The sequence below is a fragment of the Seriola aureovittata genome, chromosome 9 (genome assembly GCF_021018895.1).
Source record: "Seriola aureovittata isolate HTS-2021-v1 ecotype China chromosome 9, ASM2101889v1, whole genome shotgun sequence".
Taxonomy (NCBI): Eukaryota; Metazoa; Chordata; class Actinopteri; order Carangiformes; family Carangidae; genus Seriola; species Seriola aureovittata.
Genome location: NC_079372.1, coordinates 24,818,318 through 24,835,148, shown reverse-complemented (window position 1 = coordinate 24,835,148; position 16,831 = coordinate 24,818,318). Strand labels below are relative to the sequence as shown.

The following is a 16,831-nucleotide window of genomic DNA, read 5'->3' as shown; positions in this document are numbered from 1 at the left end:
TGGCTCGGCCCATGCACCTGAGGACGATCGACTTAGTTCGAGTTTTGCTTGCATAATTTGCTACACTGAGCTATACCATTGCTTACCTCTAATCAGCCTTGACAATACGGGTGTCCGAGTCATTGGGTCCAGACTGACCTGGAGACAGGCGGGGCAGCGTCTTTTACAGAAATATGATATTCAAGAAACTGGAACAAATTGGGACAACATAGGCCAAGTTATGGACAGGCAGCTTAAAGCAGACCCATAACTTGCCCTATGTTGTTCGAAATTGTCTCACTTTTTTCTATGGGCTGCGTGTGGTGAGCTTGAACAACAGGACTATGGGTCAATTTACACCGAATTTACACTTCAATTCTGGTGAGATGCCGTGTGTAATAAGATAGCTTACATGCTGCCTCGAGACAGACAGATGCGTAACAGTAATGTAAAGTGGTTACAACATGTTGAACCGATCGACGTGCAGTCGTTCTACTGGGTCCATACAATCTCAATTTACAGTCATCAGTTACAACCGCTAGTAACCGCTAAAACGTCTGTCGACAACGTCAATATCACCACCTGAAATGTTTGTCGGTACGGTTTGTCAGTCGTTGCACTGATTATACTTTTAGCTAAAGAGCTAACCTTGATGCTACTCACCGGGCTAACAGGAAAGTTGCGAGCTCGGCATCAAACCGCTTCTCTTTACTCTCAGGAGCTTCTCCGGCGGTGGAAAGCCACATCGAAAGTTACTCGTGTTGCTTCTTTTCTTTGCTGTTAAACGTGGTTTCTTGTCGGGAGCGGTTCTGCGGGATACAGATGAAAATTACCTTTTAGGAGGTTCAGTCATTCCTGCGTTTCTGTGATGCTAACTTCAAGCTCTGCCGGAAGTTCTTCTTCGTGGGACTGAGGGCAGACTTAACGCGCCACTGACTCACACAGCCTCTAGTGTCACAAAGTGGTATTACAACACAGGACAGGTCGGTGTTGGCTGGTGACCGTCCTCGTTTCAGTAGATAACTGAAAAAGAACAGATGGAGGTCTTGATCATGACATCGTCACTGTGGCTGCTTCACACATTGTTGATAGTGTTAATTCATTTTTGAACTTTTTAAACTAATGTTCTGGCCAGATCTTATATTGCACCTTTACAGCACAACCACCAAAGATGACATTTAAAAAGTAAAGCTACATGTTGTTTGCCCACATTGCAAACTAACTCAGTTTTGACACTTAAATTAAAACAAAAGACATTGAGCTTAATTTGACTGATCGACACATTTGATGCATACAAAACATTTTGATTTGCTTTGACAGTATATAAATCTATGCTTGGAATATAAAATACAATCATGCTTTACCTTATACTTACATTCAATTTGTGATGTACAAACATTTGTATTTTACTCATTTTGCATTCAGGCCAGTAGATGTGGCACTGTTCACATGAAGCATCGAGATATAAACCCTTTGTAGAACCACTTTGCTGAGAAAGGAAAACCTCCGACACCGTGGGACTCGCATCCTGTATCAGGCAGTTGATTTCTGCAAGAAAAGAAGATAAAACAGCCCAGGAGATTTTACTTACGAAGTATTTCACTTACTGACCGCTCACAGAGCCAGGTTTCAGTTCACAGCGTCCGCATATAAAAGTAGTCATGGCACAACGTCTTCCCAGTCTTTAGGTTATGATCCAGCCAGGGGAAAGGAGAAGCAACATAAAACCAGGTGTTAACAATCAGAATTTTAAACTTAGCCCAGTCCCCAACAATAACTACCAGCATCTAAAACCAAATCACAAATTACACACAAATGTTCACAAAGGCGGTAGAGGTGAGCTGCCTATCATGTCAGCTGCCACTAATGATGTGCGGCCCGGCTCTTAAACTCTCTTCCTCTGATGCTTAAACGGCCGCAGCTGTGTTGACGACTGGAAGGATCATTGCCGCACCAATAGGAGAAGCCGGCTGTGGAGTTGGAGGCTCCTCCTCTCTCCTCCGACCAATCCCGTTATGAAGTTTGTGCAGGCTGATTAGCGTAGACAAAACACACTTTAAAATCCAGGTGAACATATTTTTATATCATGCAGAAAGTTGAACAAGAGCAGAACTGATGACATAATTACGGAAGATTGCGCCGGTAGAGGATAACATTAAAAGTACTTGAACATTCCTGGAGAACTTTTGAATGTGCCTGCTGCTCAGTGTGTGTACTTCATTCCTCATGTTTCAATCTGAATAAAAGACGTCACTTTCAGTTTCATTCATGTCTAGAGACTTATCCCGACACTGACCTCGGTCACTGCAGGTGTCCCTCAAAAAGCCTTTTGAAGCTGTCACGACTGGCCACAATAACCTCACACTGATGGTTTCAAACACAAATTTGTCCCAACCATAGCAAGACATGTATACACACATACATGCACTTACAGAAATTGATCTGCAATAAAGCTATAGCACTATATCCCCATATAGACAATAGCTGAGTCATTCCGTGAAGCAGGTGCCATTTGGGTCTGCAACATTAGATGAGATGCATATGGCACAAAAATGTGCAAAAGTGTGTTTCCAAATCTTAAAACCATTAAATCAAGTACTCTTGCCATGATGTTAAATGAGAAAATACTACTTACAAAGACTAACATACTATTTTTAGCCATTTTTCCTCCTTAAAAAAAATTACACTTAAATTTAGGGGACAAAAATGTCAGCATCAAAAAGCTGTCGATTAACTGATTAACATTATTTGTTAAATTATACCATATTTTTAGTTTAGAAAATCCCAAAATCCAGGTATGCAAAGCTTGCTGTGACTCTGCCAAAGGTTCTTCAACTAAGTATTGAGTAAAGGGTCTAAATATATTTCAATGCGATATATCAGTTTTCACTTTTTTAATGAATTTGCAAAAAATTCTAAAATTCTGTTTCATCATTTGGGGTATTGAGTGTAGATTGATGAGGGAAGAATTAATTCAAATGTTTTAGTATGACATTTAGTAAGGCTGCAACATAATGTGAAAAAAGTGAAGGAGTCTCAGGACTTTCTGAATGCTCAGCATTTGAAACTAGCAAGAGACTTTAAGAAGCAAATTAAAAGAAGTTTAAAAAAAACGTCTTGAGTGGAACAGAAGAGTTAACCTTCAGTTTGCAGTATTGCTGTTAGAAGATACCCTGGTATTGATCTTGTCTGATGCACTGTAAGAATAGAGTAGAATAAGATAGTATATAATAAGTAGTAGAATAAGTTTATAGTTACAGTAATATTTGCCAATGCAAAGAAACATTGGGAGAAATGTGATTCATTTATTATGTTTTATGTATTATTATGATTATGATCAAATTGGTGCATTACAAGTCAAAGAAAGTGGTTGAACTGAGCAACTTCCAGTGTAACTGCAGATATGTGTGCAGCATCTTACAGGAAGAACAGATTGTAACTATCGACTGTTCATTTTTTCTACAGCACTGTTGGATAAAAACTCTGGTTTTATCCGTACACATACTGCCGGAGAAAACGTCACATATCCATGCAAAGATGCTGTGAAAGGTAGCGCAATGTTCTTCTGCAGTCATAAATGTGGAGGTGACTTAAACTTGTTTTGTTTCTCATGGGGTTCAAACATTGCTGTATGATGAGTAATGGACCTTATTTAGTAAAATAATATCAAGATTAATAATCATGGGGTGACCCGATGCTAGATGGTTAGGGCACATACCACATGGATGTAAATGCCATGAGTAGCGAGTTGCCAGTTTCTAGGCAGCCAGAGCTTTTGCTGCATGTCGTACCCCTGCTCTCTTTCCCTCCATTTCCTGTCTCAACTGTCGTTATCAAATAAGGCATAACATATCTGTAAAACTATAACAAAAAAACAAAACATGACTGTTTTTCCTCAAATAGTGACTTGGGATTTCATTTACTTCAGGAGGTAACAGGCCTTTATTTAGTGCAGGCTTGTATTAGAGACAAGTCTTTGTTTCTTATTCCCTCTGTTTGATATGTGTAACTGGTCATACCAGTATTTCAGCACAATTCATTGTTTTGATCCACTTTAATGTTCTTATGATACGATTTATCTTTTGACATGTGATTCTCCTTCCTCTGGAATGCTCATTGTACTTCTTGATTATAAAGATGTTATTTGAATAAAATGATTACCTTTTAGCCATTTGAGTTGCTGCCACTAACATAGGCTATTAACAATTGCATGAGAAGTACAAATATCTGGTCTACTGCTGAATCACAGGTTTTGATATCATTCCTGTTTTATTTTCAGTCATCTGTCACCTATGAGAACTGGGCTCCAGCCTCCAGATGTGAAGACTCACATGCATAGAAAACAAGATGTTGATTTTGAATCTTATAATATGTTGCAAGGTTCCATCTTCTTCCTTTTTTCATTGGTCGATATTTTTCTATAATATAATATAATAAAAAATATAATTCTGAAATACATTAATTTTTTGATCCAGCTCCCTTGTTGTGTGATTTGCTTCAATAAATATGTAATGATCTTTGTATGATGTTTTTTTTCCAGTTCAATTCAATTCAATTCAATTCAATTTTATTTGTAAAGGGACAAAGGTAAGGTCAAGACGTATTATATATATATTATATACAATATACAATATTATAGAGAGAAAGCCAACTGTTCCCACAATGGGCAAGCACTTGGTGACAGTGGGGAGGAAAAACACCCTTTTAACAGGGAGAAACCTCCAACAAAACTGGACCAACTGTTTTTTGATGCTTAAGAAGAAAAGCTACAGATAAATATGCACAATAAACCTGAGACTCATGGTCTTACAAATAAGTACTGTGTGAAAATCACTACATACAACAACATTTTTACAATGGGGAAAAAGTTTTAACACATGTAAGGAAATTTTGAGGCCGTCCTCCTGTAACATAGCTACAGTATTTTTTATTGTAAGGCAACCTCTAGTGGACGTAGTAATTATGACAGGAGCAAAGGAAGAAGTCAGATGATGTGGTATAAAGAGCTCAGCAGGAGGACTGGGTGGACGGACATTCAGGAAGTCCTTGAGCAGTTTGTCAATGAAAGACAACCAATGAACAACGAAGAAGAATTTTTAGAGACAAATAGTTTTTTATCATAACATCAGCCAGGCTTTAAAAAACAATACAGCGCAATAACAGCTGCTATTAAAGTGGTGTGACATTATTGAGGCTCTTGACTGTAAAAAGAAATATTGTACCTCTACAATACTGGCTTATCTGGGCATGCTGTAATATGTCCAGCTTGCTGGGTTAGTAATCCTTTAATTTACAGGCAGTTAATTATGTAGTAATTATGTAACAAAGTGAAGAAATTTCCAAGAAGAAACAGTCAAGTAAAACAATCAGTATAATGACAAGTATCATTATTAACCAGAATTACTGTAAAATATTGGGTAATAACAGAGTAAAATTGAAGCAGGATAAAGAGGGCTGGTCAGTAAATAAATATAAACATTGGAATTAATTGTTACATTGTTGTTGCCTAAATAAACGCAACAGCCAGTTTTTTCCACATAACCAAGTACGTTCAGTGTAATGAACCTAATGTAATTTCCACAGTCTGAACCTCCAATAAGGAAAGAAGAGATGTAGCCACTGCACCTGTTAGCCAACGGTATATGTGGCAACTGCTGGTAATGTCACTATAGTTAATGCAAAGATAAGCAGGGCAGGTTAATTGGCGACTCTAAATTGCCCATTGATAATAATAATGATAATAATAATAATAATATAATGACTTTATTTATATAGCTCTTCTCAAAACAAAGTTAAAAAGTGCTGTATAAAGATAAAAACAAAACAATAAAAGATACAGAGGAGAAAAGCAACGTGTAAATTAAAAAACAACAAAATGGTCCTACACAAAATGCATTCAAGTGACAGAACATCAACATTTTTGACTGAAGACAGAATCAGGCTTCAGATGATTTAGATTCCACAAGTTGCTTAAAAAAATAAAAGATTTTGAATGCCTACATTTACAGTATTTGTTGGATATGTTTAGAAAACTTGACAACTATTAATCAAGAAATAATTAATCAGTGATGAGAAAAATGACTTGGCATTCACACTTTTGTTCTTCAAATCTTTCTTTTATTCTTTGTTTTCTCTTGTGCCCCTTTTTTTCACTAACTAGTCCTACATTCTTTGTGCTGCAGAAACCGTTCAAATATCAAAACGTTCAGCTTTTTATTTTTACTTGTATTAAACTTTTTGATGTTACTTTTTTTTTAAAATATTAAGCTTTTTCTCCTATATAGAAGTCCCTCCTCCATACATTCACATAGCTCAGGATTCAACTCACTGACCATGACCAGCCGTGTTTGTGGAGTTAGTGCCTTTATATTGGATATCTGAATGTTAAATGTGAAATCTAAATGTTGGTGAAACTAAATATTCGGCTGATATGCACATTCACGCTGCCAATCAGCAGAAGTACCAAAATAAAAGCTCGATCGAGGTCTATCCACGGTCAATCAGGCTCAAGTTAGTTTCACTGACATTTAGATTAAACCTTTAACATTTAGATTTAACACGTAAGTTAGATTTAGATGTAGTAGTTAGATTCAACATTTAAATTTTGATTTAAGACTTAGATTTAGATTAAATATTAATGTTTAAAACCGCATTTTTTGAAGTACATATGACAAAGTTCACAAATGTTGCTGTAAAATAATAAGTATAACATTTTTGATGATAAAATTATTTGGAGATAAATGTCAATGTAAATGTTGCTGTTTTTTTAACGTGCTTGTTGTAGCGACTTCAGGAAGACAGAGTGACAGACAGACAGAGGCTGACGTCGGGCCTGGTTTCATTTGTATGACACGCTAATTAAAAGGATTCGCTCTCAGTCCAAAATACATGCAAAACAAATGACCTTTATCAGCAAAAGATGAACACATTATACTGTACGCAAACTTAACAACAAACAAAATAACCACAGCAAATAAAAAAGAAAGTTGCAGTCAAAAAAAATATAGCGACCTGCTCACCCTCTCTCTACTTCCCCACACAGGTGAACAGGATCTTAAACCAACCATGGCACCGCCCAAAATATAACCCTCAAAATCCAGTCCTCCAATCATGGCGCCTACACTTGTGTTTTACCTCTTCCGAATTCACACAGCCTGTGTGTGTTGTGTGTGTGTGAGTGTAATGTAAATCTGATTCTGATCATTGGTGGCTGGATTGAGGCTCTGGTAGGTGGGATCTTCACGTGTGGGAACTTGAGGATAGTTCTCATAGGAGGCATTCTGAGAAATATAAGAATAACAGCACACCTTGAACACAGTGTTCACTCTGGAAATTAAGTTTATGTAAGTTGGTAGAGTAAGAGTAAGAGAGCCATTTGAAATCCTGTATTATAATTTTATGTAACATATTCTGCAAACTGCTCATCTCATTTTTCACATTATGTTTTTTATAGTGCAGTAGTGGACTTCATAAAAGAGGGTAAACAGGCAATGAAAGTTACCTCTATGTTTGTGCCGCTTGAGCGCCCTGTGGTCTTCCTTGCTGTGGAACAAAGTATTTTACTCATTATGCTTTTGTTATTATTAGAATAAGTAGTTAGTGAACATGCTGATAAGGGAAGGTCGCTCTAATTGGGTTGAAGCAACAGGAGACAGGAACAGCAGTAAAACGAGGTGTTGAGATATTTCAGTCTGGACCAAAGTTGTGGACTGACCAACCAACATTTCTATCCCCACGGCCACTCTCCTAGCATGGCTGAAAATGTTTCAAGTTTCTATAATGGTCTAAGTCCTGTGAGCACATTGTAGGGCGGAGGTCATTGTGAAAGTTATTTCAGGTGGTTATCAAAAGAAATAGGAAGTGTTGCTCAGTTGTTCTTGTGACTATAAATTTTTTCTGTTGTCTTACCATCAGGTTTGGTGTTTCTGTCTTTGCAGATTATCATCAAAGCCAGCCCTAAGATGACGACAATGATGACGACAAGGATGACAAGAATCACGACCAAATACAGCAGCACATCTGGGTGAGGTAGAAGAGAAGAAAAAGCTTGTTTTAATGATGCCTCACACGTTGACACCTTGTTCATGCAGTGCTGTCAAACTAACATTAACACCTTAACAAGTTTTATTTAACAAATCCTTAAGGACAATATAACAAAACACAAAAGACTATAGGTTACATAAATACAGATACATCCATGTAATTAAGTACACATATGTGTAACAGTAAATTATGCCGCAGTAATATGTAGTATTGTAATTACATAAAATCTTTGTTAATAGTAATAGCCTGACATGTTAATATGTGGAACGTTTGAGGCTACGTTAGCTTCTGTGAGCTCCCCGCTATAAAAGGGGGTCTCCTGCCTTTACCCCCCCCCCCTTTTACTGTTGTACTAAACAAGAGAGGTAAGCGACATCATGATCATCCATGTTTAAGCCTTCCTGTCAAATTACATTCAAGAGTTCAATTGCAAGCTTTAACGTATTTGTGTAGTACGCTAACATATTGTGTCATTTGTGAAGAGGCTGAGTTTCTTGATCACAGTTGACTGGAGGACACGCAAATAGACAAAACACAAATTAATTCAGAAAAATATCTTCATCAATTTGACAACACATGCGCTGCAAATAATCACAACACAACCAAATATGCAAACGCGCTGCAAACACGCGAAAGTTGTTTGTGTTTTGTCTATTTGCATGTGTTTTCATAGGTTGCAGTGCATTGAGCTCTCAGGGGCACCGTACTTTTGACAGAAAAAACAGAGATGCCTTGACATATACAGCTGAAATCGCAGGTCAAAGATTTCACTTGTACTCTTCCTGCTATCACAATTCAAGGCTTTGGGTCCTTTGGAAATTAAATGGCTAAAAGTGGTGAATTCATTTATGTCTGTTTCTATGGGCGCCCAAACACAAGAAAGCCTGAACACCTTTCTTGGTGTGAGAGCCTGGTGAGCAGCGGTACCATGTTGGAACATGGATCTACACTGTGTCTATGTGACACAAGTAAAGAAGTTGTGTACTTCGCTATTTTGGAGTTGGCAAACAACGTAACATCACATATCACAGCCAACATCTGGTGCCTGCTTCACCTGATTTCAACACACAAGCTTCGATCTGCAACAATATATAATTTTCTCTTGCATTCATTTCGACATGTTTCACCAAAACAAAGACCATTTTTGCAATCCATGATAAGCAGCATTTGTTAAACAGGATACTGCTGCCATCATTTGTGTTTAATAAGTGCTTGGAAATTGCTTTTGTGAAAGGGGCTCCTGGTCAGGATATACATACAGTCTGGTCTGCTCAGCATCAGCTGGTTAAACCTGGTTCTCTCCTGCACTCCACCTACTGTATACTGTTCTCTTCTCAGACAATTAAACATTTATGAAATAATGATTTAATTGTATATCCGGTACATGCATGCTAAAGCTCAACCAAAGCTAATGTGAAGCTTCACGTACCTGACACTGATAGACAGGCACAACACTAACACCAGCATATAGGCCTATTTTGCAGCCACTATGAGATCAATAATCATCAAATGGGCTTTTGTAACGTCAGCTACAGGACAGCACTGGTATTCTCTTTTGAACCTAGTAATTTTAGCCTATATTTGTCAGTATTTTGTTTGCAGTGCACTCATAATGCACTTTGGTACTGAAGAAAATGTGAAAAACTGTTGATTCTCGGGACGTTCTGAAGTGCCTTTTTCTTATGATGTTGATTTACGGAAGTTTATTCTGGATGGACAGAGGAGATAATAATATCCCCAGAAAGTGCAAGTCACACTGAACAAAATCAATACGTGTTAAGATTTGACACAGAGTTATGACTCTGAGACTGAGGATGATTCTTGACTCTTATTGACCTTGTGTAGTATATTCCTCCCCTTTAACTCTTTTCAATCCTTTGTGTTTTAGATTTGTCCTGTGAAGTGTCCATGTCCATTACAAACACCATCACCTAATATCTGGATGGTTAAAATACAATTCATAACTATGATAAATTACAGAGGAATGCAGTGAATATTCTATTCCCCACCAGCCCCTGTAATACTGGCAACATTTGAATGGGGTTCAGCTGTAGCACAGCCACAACATGACGCAGGTTTTTGTGTCCATCTTCTAATGTAAATGAGCATCTACTGAGTTTCACTAATGTGTACACATTCATATACAGTAAACAGTAATGTCATTGTTTATGCTGGCATCTTCTCTACGCAAATGGCACTTCGACTCATGGGTACTGTAGTTTTTAAATCCCTTCAAATATCAATCTGAAAAAGGGGGAGGAAGGTAAAACATTTATTACAGGTGGCAGTATAATCCTCAGTGTTGTTCAATTATCCGTGACACTCTTCTTCCCCATTTAGAGAAACACTGAGGTTAAAGGTTTCAAAAGTACCATGTACCACAATGTGCAGCGTCCTTCGTCTCAGTCTGTCCAGGCAGTTGGGTGATCCGTGGTGGGGTGCAGGTCACCGGGAGTGCTGTTGAAGATTGTTGGAAAGTTCAGTTTGGTATTGAAGCAAATGGAGGTGAAATTTATAAGTATAAGTAATAGGCGGCCGATCAATCGGGGAATCCCTATAGTCCACTATATAATAAAGCAGCCACTTGGTAGTGCTGTTTGAATTTTCAACTGTAAATTTTTCCCACTATATAGTGCACCACAAAATTGTCACGAGGAACATCAAAATGTAGTGTACAAAAGATGTACATTACATCGGTCAAGCTAGACCATCATGCATTGCAGCCCGACTCATTAAAGTGCTGTAGAAGAAGTCATCTTAATAACAGGCTAGCTGCTCTGTAGACAAATGAAAACATACATAATACATGAAAGATACGTAAAGATTGCATGTCTTGTAAGATAGCATGTATTTTGATGTTTATTTATGCGATGGAGATAATAATTACGAATATCCGGTGCATAAGTATGTAGAAATTTAACATCAAAGTAGTGTATGAACTTTGTCAACTGCTGTCTGCACTAATCCTAGTGAGCTGCATAGGTGGTAGGAGTCTCGAGGCTTGTAGGGGTTTTACAGGTCAAGTCACCGCACTCCCTTAACTGGACAAACTTGTTGTAAATCGCTCGTTTCAGCCTCATGAATTCCACCTGTTCATGAGGTGTGCAACCTTTACATTGTTGTATAAGCTTTCCTGTTGCGCTCTGTTTCATTCACAAGAATGTTACCAAAGAGCAAAAAGATGACTTTGGCCCAGTTCGGCTTTCAGAAGTCAGCCAGTTTAGGCGAGTCAGTAGTGTTGTTAGAGGAAGGAGTATAGCTGCCAAACGTGAGAGCAGGAAGGAGTAGTTTGACATGAAGGGCTCTCTTTTCCTGTCGGCAGGTTATTTCCTTGACCACCCCGGTTTGGTACTTTGGTGATAGCAACAGATGTGGCAATCTTTTCTTATCAGGAGTGGTGTTCTGCACTGTCAAGCCACAATTACACAATTGCAAAATGACAACAAAAACCTCTGTGATTATGTGCACATCAAAGTTGGGGGGTTGTGAATAATTACTCCACAGCTTGTACTGTAAATCGACCGGCGTGTCGGAGTCTGACCCTGAAAACACTTTTGTCTCCACTAATGACTCCTTCGGTGTTGCCATCTTAAACACTGGGTAACCATGGCAAACTCTTGCATGCTCCAGTAACACCTGGAGCTTTGCAGCTTTAATTACAATACAGGTAGAAATTGGGTTTAAATTTAAGTGGTTTTCTGAGAAAACAAGAAGAGTTTAATATGAAGCTTAAACAGGAAACTACTTTGTTCCCAAATATTTTTGCATGCAAACCAATAGAATCTGAGACAAAACGATTCACCATCAATGATTCATTCTCTAAATATCAGAAGACAGCTGTCAGTGAACAATGAAGAATGTTTTGTATGACTTTCAGAAGAAACTCACCTTCTATGACCATGATATCAAACTTCCTGGATATATTTTTCACTGAAGAGCTGTTTATGCCACAACTGTAGTGCCCCGAGTCAGACTTGTGCAGCTGCGTGATGGTCAAGTACAGTATTGAAGGGTAATATATTGTATAGTGGAGGCTGTATCTGCCAATATAAGCTGTGTCTCTTGATGTTTCAATGAGAATATCATCACTTCCACATTCGTTCTTACAGAAGTACTTCGTTTCTGCAGGAAGAATAAAAGCGCAGTTAACTGTGACTTGTCCTCCTTCAGCACCAAAATACATAGGGATCTGTGCATTGACGAGACCAGTGTTTCCATCCTGCAGTGCTGTTGAACAGATGAACAATCAGTAGTTATTATCTGTACTTAAAGATTCCTGTCACACTGGGGGATGCCCAGTTCAACCAATCTGTGACTGAGGATCACAAACCTGCCTAGTAGGTGAATGTTACTGTTTGATTTTTATTTTTCTTTGTCTCTCATTTATCCATCATCTTTTATTCTCACTGCAGAGTTTTTCTGTAGAAATAATGAGTATAACTTTGACTGAAATGTTTCGTCATATTCCTTCCACATTATTTTGGTACAGCAATAACGCAGGTCCATCCTATTATAAACATTAAAAAGAGCCAAAGTCCCATCCAATATGAAAGCTTTTGTTTCACCAGCTTCTATTCACAGAGGGTTCTTTCACTGATCTTTACTGTACAGGAAAAGATTTGTTCCTGACTGGTTGATTTTTACAGGTCTAATATGTAGATAAATCAGTTACTGTTCTCTGCTATGCCCCAAGCCCCACACACCTGGACCCAGCATCCAACCTTGCAGGATTTGGTTTCTCTGAGTAATTACCTGAAATCTGTTATATTTTTTTATTGGATCACTCAGAAAACAGTCAAGCTGTTGTTACTAGAGCTCCAGAAAGAAACGAGAGAGGAGATGTAAAACTACATTTTTACGTATTTGGTTGTGTTGTGACTTGCATGTGTTTTCTTAAGATGCAGTGCATTGAGCTCTCATTGACACCGTCGTTTTTAGATTTTAAAATGCTGAAAATAAGACTTTAGCCTCTACCCACTACAGCTCAAGAACTTTCAAGATCATCTGGTTTCACTCATTTTCCATTAATCAGAACAAACAACTGACTGAACTTGTCTACATTCAGTAAGAATGGAGCTTTATACAGTATTTGTTTAATGTGTTAACAAGAATCATTGGTTTGTATTTTATGGAAAAATTATTAAATTTCATATGAATCAATTCATAACAACTTTTCAATGATGTAATGACAAGAAAGTGACAAAATGATGGATGTACTCACAGAGGAAGCAGCAGCAGATCAAAGTGTAATAGACTTTCATGTTGAGGCTCAGTTTAATCTGGCCTCTCTTCTGTCTTCACTGGTAAATAAAGATCTTCTCACTTCTCTAAATGATGGAGTCCCTCCTCTAAACACAACACACACAGCTCTACTCTCCACCCCTCTTCATCAGTCTTTATTACCAGCCTCAACAGGGCTGGCTGGAATTGTTTTCACCTTGTGAGTGTATGTGTGTGTGTGTGTGTGTGTGTGTGTGTGTGTGTGTGTGTGTGTAGCCCCTTTTACACTGGTCAAAAAAACCTGCTTACACTTGCTAACATTGGTGCAAAATCGTGATTGGACCAGCTTTGTGTTACGCTGCTCAATTTAAATTACTACCAAACAAAACACCGAGATTTATTGCAACAGGCTTGACCTATTCCAGGAGACAACCAGCAGGTGGCAGAATTTATATAGTAATGTGCTGGGAGCCGTTGACGAGGCCTCCTGTTTCACTGGTGTTGCAGTATTGAATTGTATATATATAATATGAATTGCTCAGCTTGAATAACTGCATTAAAAAATGAATTTGAATCAAGTCATATTTATAATATAATAATAATTTGAATTTATGAGTTGACTTCCAATAAACTTGAGACTGAATGTAGAATATTATGAAACTGATTTCATTTGCTCCGAAACTGTGTTTGATCCTCAACTTACACATTCGACTCTCACAATTCAAATTCAGTTTTTGCAATTTAGCGATCGAACAGCATCAGTTTTTAACATGTCAAAGCATGACCACAAACTCGAAGAAAATACAAAAAATACAATACAGAAGTCATAGCATGTCTGTATTTGTTAGCTGTGGTTAATATGGCACAGTTTATGTGCTTAAAGATTTTGGGCACAGCCATGTTTCAATTGAATATGACAATATGTAGCAATATGACAATATTGAATATGACACTGAGGAAACTCCGTCCACTATGTGTGACTCACAGAAAAGAGCAGGCAGCACTTCATACATCTCATTTCACTTCATTTAATTTAATTAACTCAGAATTTTCTGCACTTTCACATCTTTCACTACTGAAAATGTCTGCACAAGGCTTTGTACACTACATCACTTTAGATTCAAGAATTATGTCCAATAATCCACAACGTTCAATACTTAATTCATGCATTTCATTAGACTCAGTATGAATATTTCATTTTACACATCATGGTCACAGACACAGCCTGAAGCTCCAACCACGCTGTGAACCATCCTGCTGTCAAAGGAAAAAAAACCCATAAGCAGCACAATTTAATGGACATAATATTAGCCATGTAAAAAAACGAAACAATCATACCAGACCCAGTGACTGTATATAAAGATGGACGACACGTCTCCTCTTCCTCCCACCGTACAAAAATTAAGCCAAAACATTCTGGGTATGAGTGCTGCCATTCTGCGCTGATGACGTCATTTGGAGCACAGTAGTGATCCGGGGATGAGGCCGTACATGTAGGTTACAAAAAACATCAGCATTATAAGAACAATCTAAAATGTGAGAAATAATTTTTGGGAAAAATGTATTTGATGTGTACTTTGATGTTTTCAGTTCAGTCAATGTCCCATCTGCTAATATGGAGGGGGGGGCGGGGTTTATGAGCTCTACAGCAGCCAGTCACCAGGGGCGATCAAGATGTCTCGCCTTCACTTTTGGAGAGCTGTCATGTCATTCATCTTCATATACAATCATTGACCAGTCTCCTTTCCCCTCAGCCTCAAAAGGCATTCTGGGAAAGAGATTTACAATGATGCACCTGTAAATTTAAAGGCAGGTCAGTCAAATTAAACAGTGAATGTCACAGATCAATGAGATCTGACTGTCATATATAAAAGGTGGAATTCTTCCTTTAATGTACATAGTGGTTGAATACTGAATCTTGGTCTTCAGCTGTGTGTATCAATAATACTTTATGATTATTTTTTCAATATGTGTCAACACCATAAATCTATGTACATTTATCGTCCTCTGAGAAAAAATGTTGGTGAGATTCTCAGACATGAAGCAAAAGTCTGAATCTTCTGAAACACTTTTTATATTATAACAAAGTGACATTGAAAAGTTCTTCTCTCAAAGGTTGTCATCACATCTACGAGTCCCTCTGAGCGTTTGTACTCGACGCAGTTAAACTGAACTTGAACCAGAGGAGGCAGCCATGAGTCGGTTGGCAGTTCATTGCCTTTGTTCAAAGTTTCTTTACCACTGAAGGGGCATCAGCACTTTGTATGTTAGCTGTAAACTAGTTAGCAACCAGCCGTGTGTGTGGTCTGAGTCTACCTGTCTGTCTTCAGCTCAGAGTTCTTTTGTCTCCCTCCTGGGATAAACATGTTTGCTCAAGCTGAAACATTTAACTCCTTCACCCCAAGTGAATGTGTGTCTTCCTTTGACTTGGGTTTGCAATGTTTTTGTGTCTGAACTCTCTGGGAGATCAAACCTGTCCAAGTCCTGTCAAACCATGGAGCACTTTCATGAATGGGGCTGAGAAGCAGAACAAACTGTCTCCCTCCTTAAATATGTCTTTACTTGAAGTTTGAAGGGACGTCATAGAGGAGAGAGATTGAACAACCTGGTTCATATCAAGTGTCGTCCTTATATGAAAGATGTTTGGTTCTGAGACCCATGTCCTGATCAGGATCCAGTCCAGGTCCAGCTGTAGGGTTAAGCTTTACTTTCTTATTTTCTAACCTGAAAAGTTGTAAAAAGTTACTCGACTTTTCAAGTCACAGTTTTTCTGTGAATAAAAAAAAATCTAGACTAAAGGGTCAATCCAGATCTTTTAGAGGCTGTTGCCACTTGTTCAGTATTAACTCATCGCTGCCTTTTCAGAACTCATTTCACTTTTGCTTATACTCCATCCTCTCATTTGATTTACTTCTTTATATCTTTCTCTTTCTCCCCTTTGTTGTTCCACTTGCTATAAAAGACAGTTCAGGGAACAGTTTTAATCAGATCTTAAAGTTTAAAATTTTTCTTTTCTTCCATCATTTCGCCTTATTCTCCAAAGTCTTTCTATCCTATTGTCAGTTTCTTCCCTCTTCCCTCCTCTTTTCCTCATCTCTGTGCTCAGATCACACCGTGGTCACAGAAAGAAGAGGATTGTATATTTTCTTTCCATCTGGAGATCTTGATCCATGAGCCAGCAGCTCCTGGATGGTGATCCAGTTGTCAAGGATTCGCCGGTTCCTCTTCTTCATGATCTTCTTCTGGCTCAGTAACAAGATGTTGTTGCTGGGGGAGTCCTGTCTGGGGGGAAGCTGGGAGGAACAGTGGTCTTCAGCGCTCCCTGCTGACGATGAAGGGTCCCTGGAAATAAAACCAAAAGGTAAGACTGAGTTAGATCACAATCTGTATTTTAACAGAGAAAATCTGTAGTGGTTTTACACGTTTTACGTAGCAACTGTCAAAAAGTCCTTGTGTTGTGCACACAAGATAATATATTGTGAGCACAACTTAAACCTGCATTAAGATATAGCTCTGACATCGTCTCTGTAATATGATCAACTGCAAAACCTCACTCATTAGCAAGTGTTTTAATTCTATGGTTCATGAA

At 38.2% G+C, this 16,831-nt stretch overlaps 1 protein-coding gene across 3 annotated transcripts in view; it reads right to left on the bottom strand.

Annotated features, from left to right (window-relative positions):
* Positions 1–14,254: 14,254 nt before the first annotated feature.
* The window catches only part of LOC130175453 (PDZ domain-containing protein 4-like), a 50,609-nt gene continuing 48,032 nt past the window's right edge, over positions 14,255–16,831 (bottom strand). For all 3 annotated transcript variants that reach the window (XM_056385938.1, XM_056385941.1, XM_056385940.1), the window contains exon 18: positions 14,255–16,584. In XM_056385938.1, the coding sequence (XP_056241913.1) occupies positions 16,350–16,584 (235 nt within the window). In that variant the 3' untranslated portion in view covers positions 14,255–16,349. The remainder of the gene's footprint in view (positions 16,585–16,831) is intronic.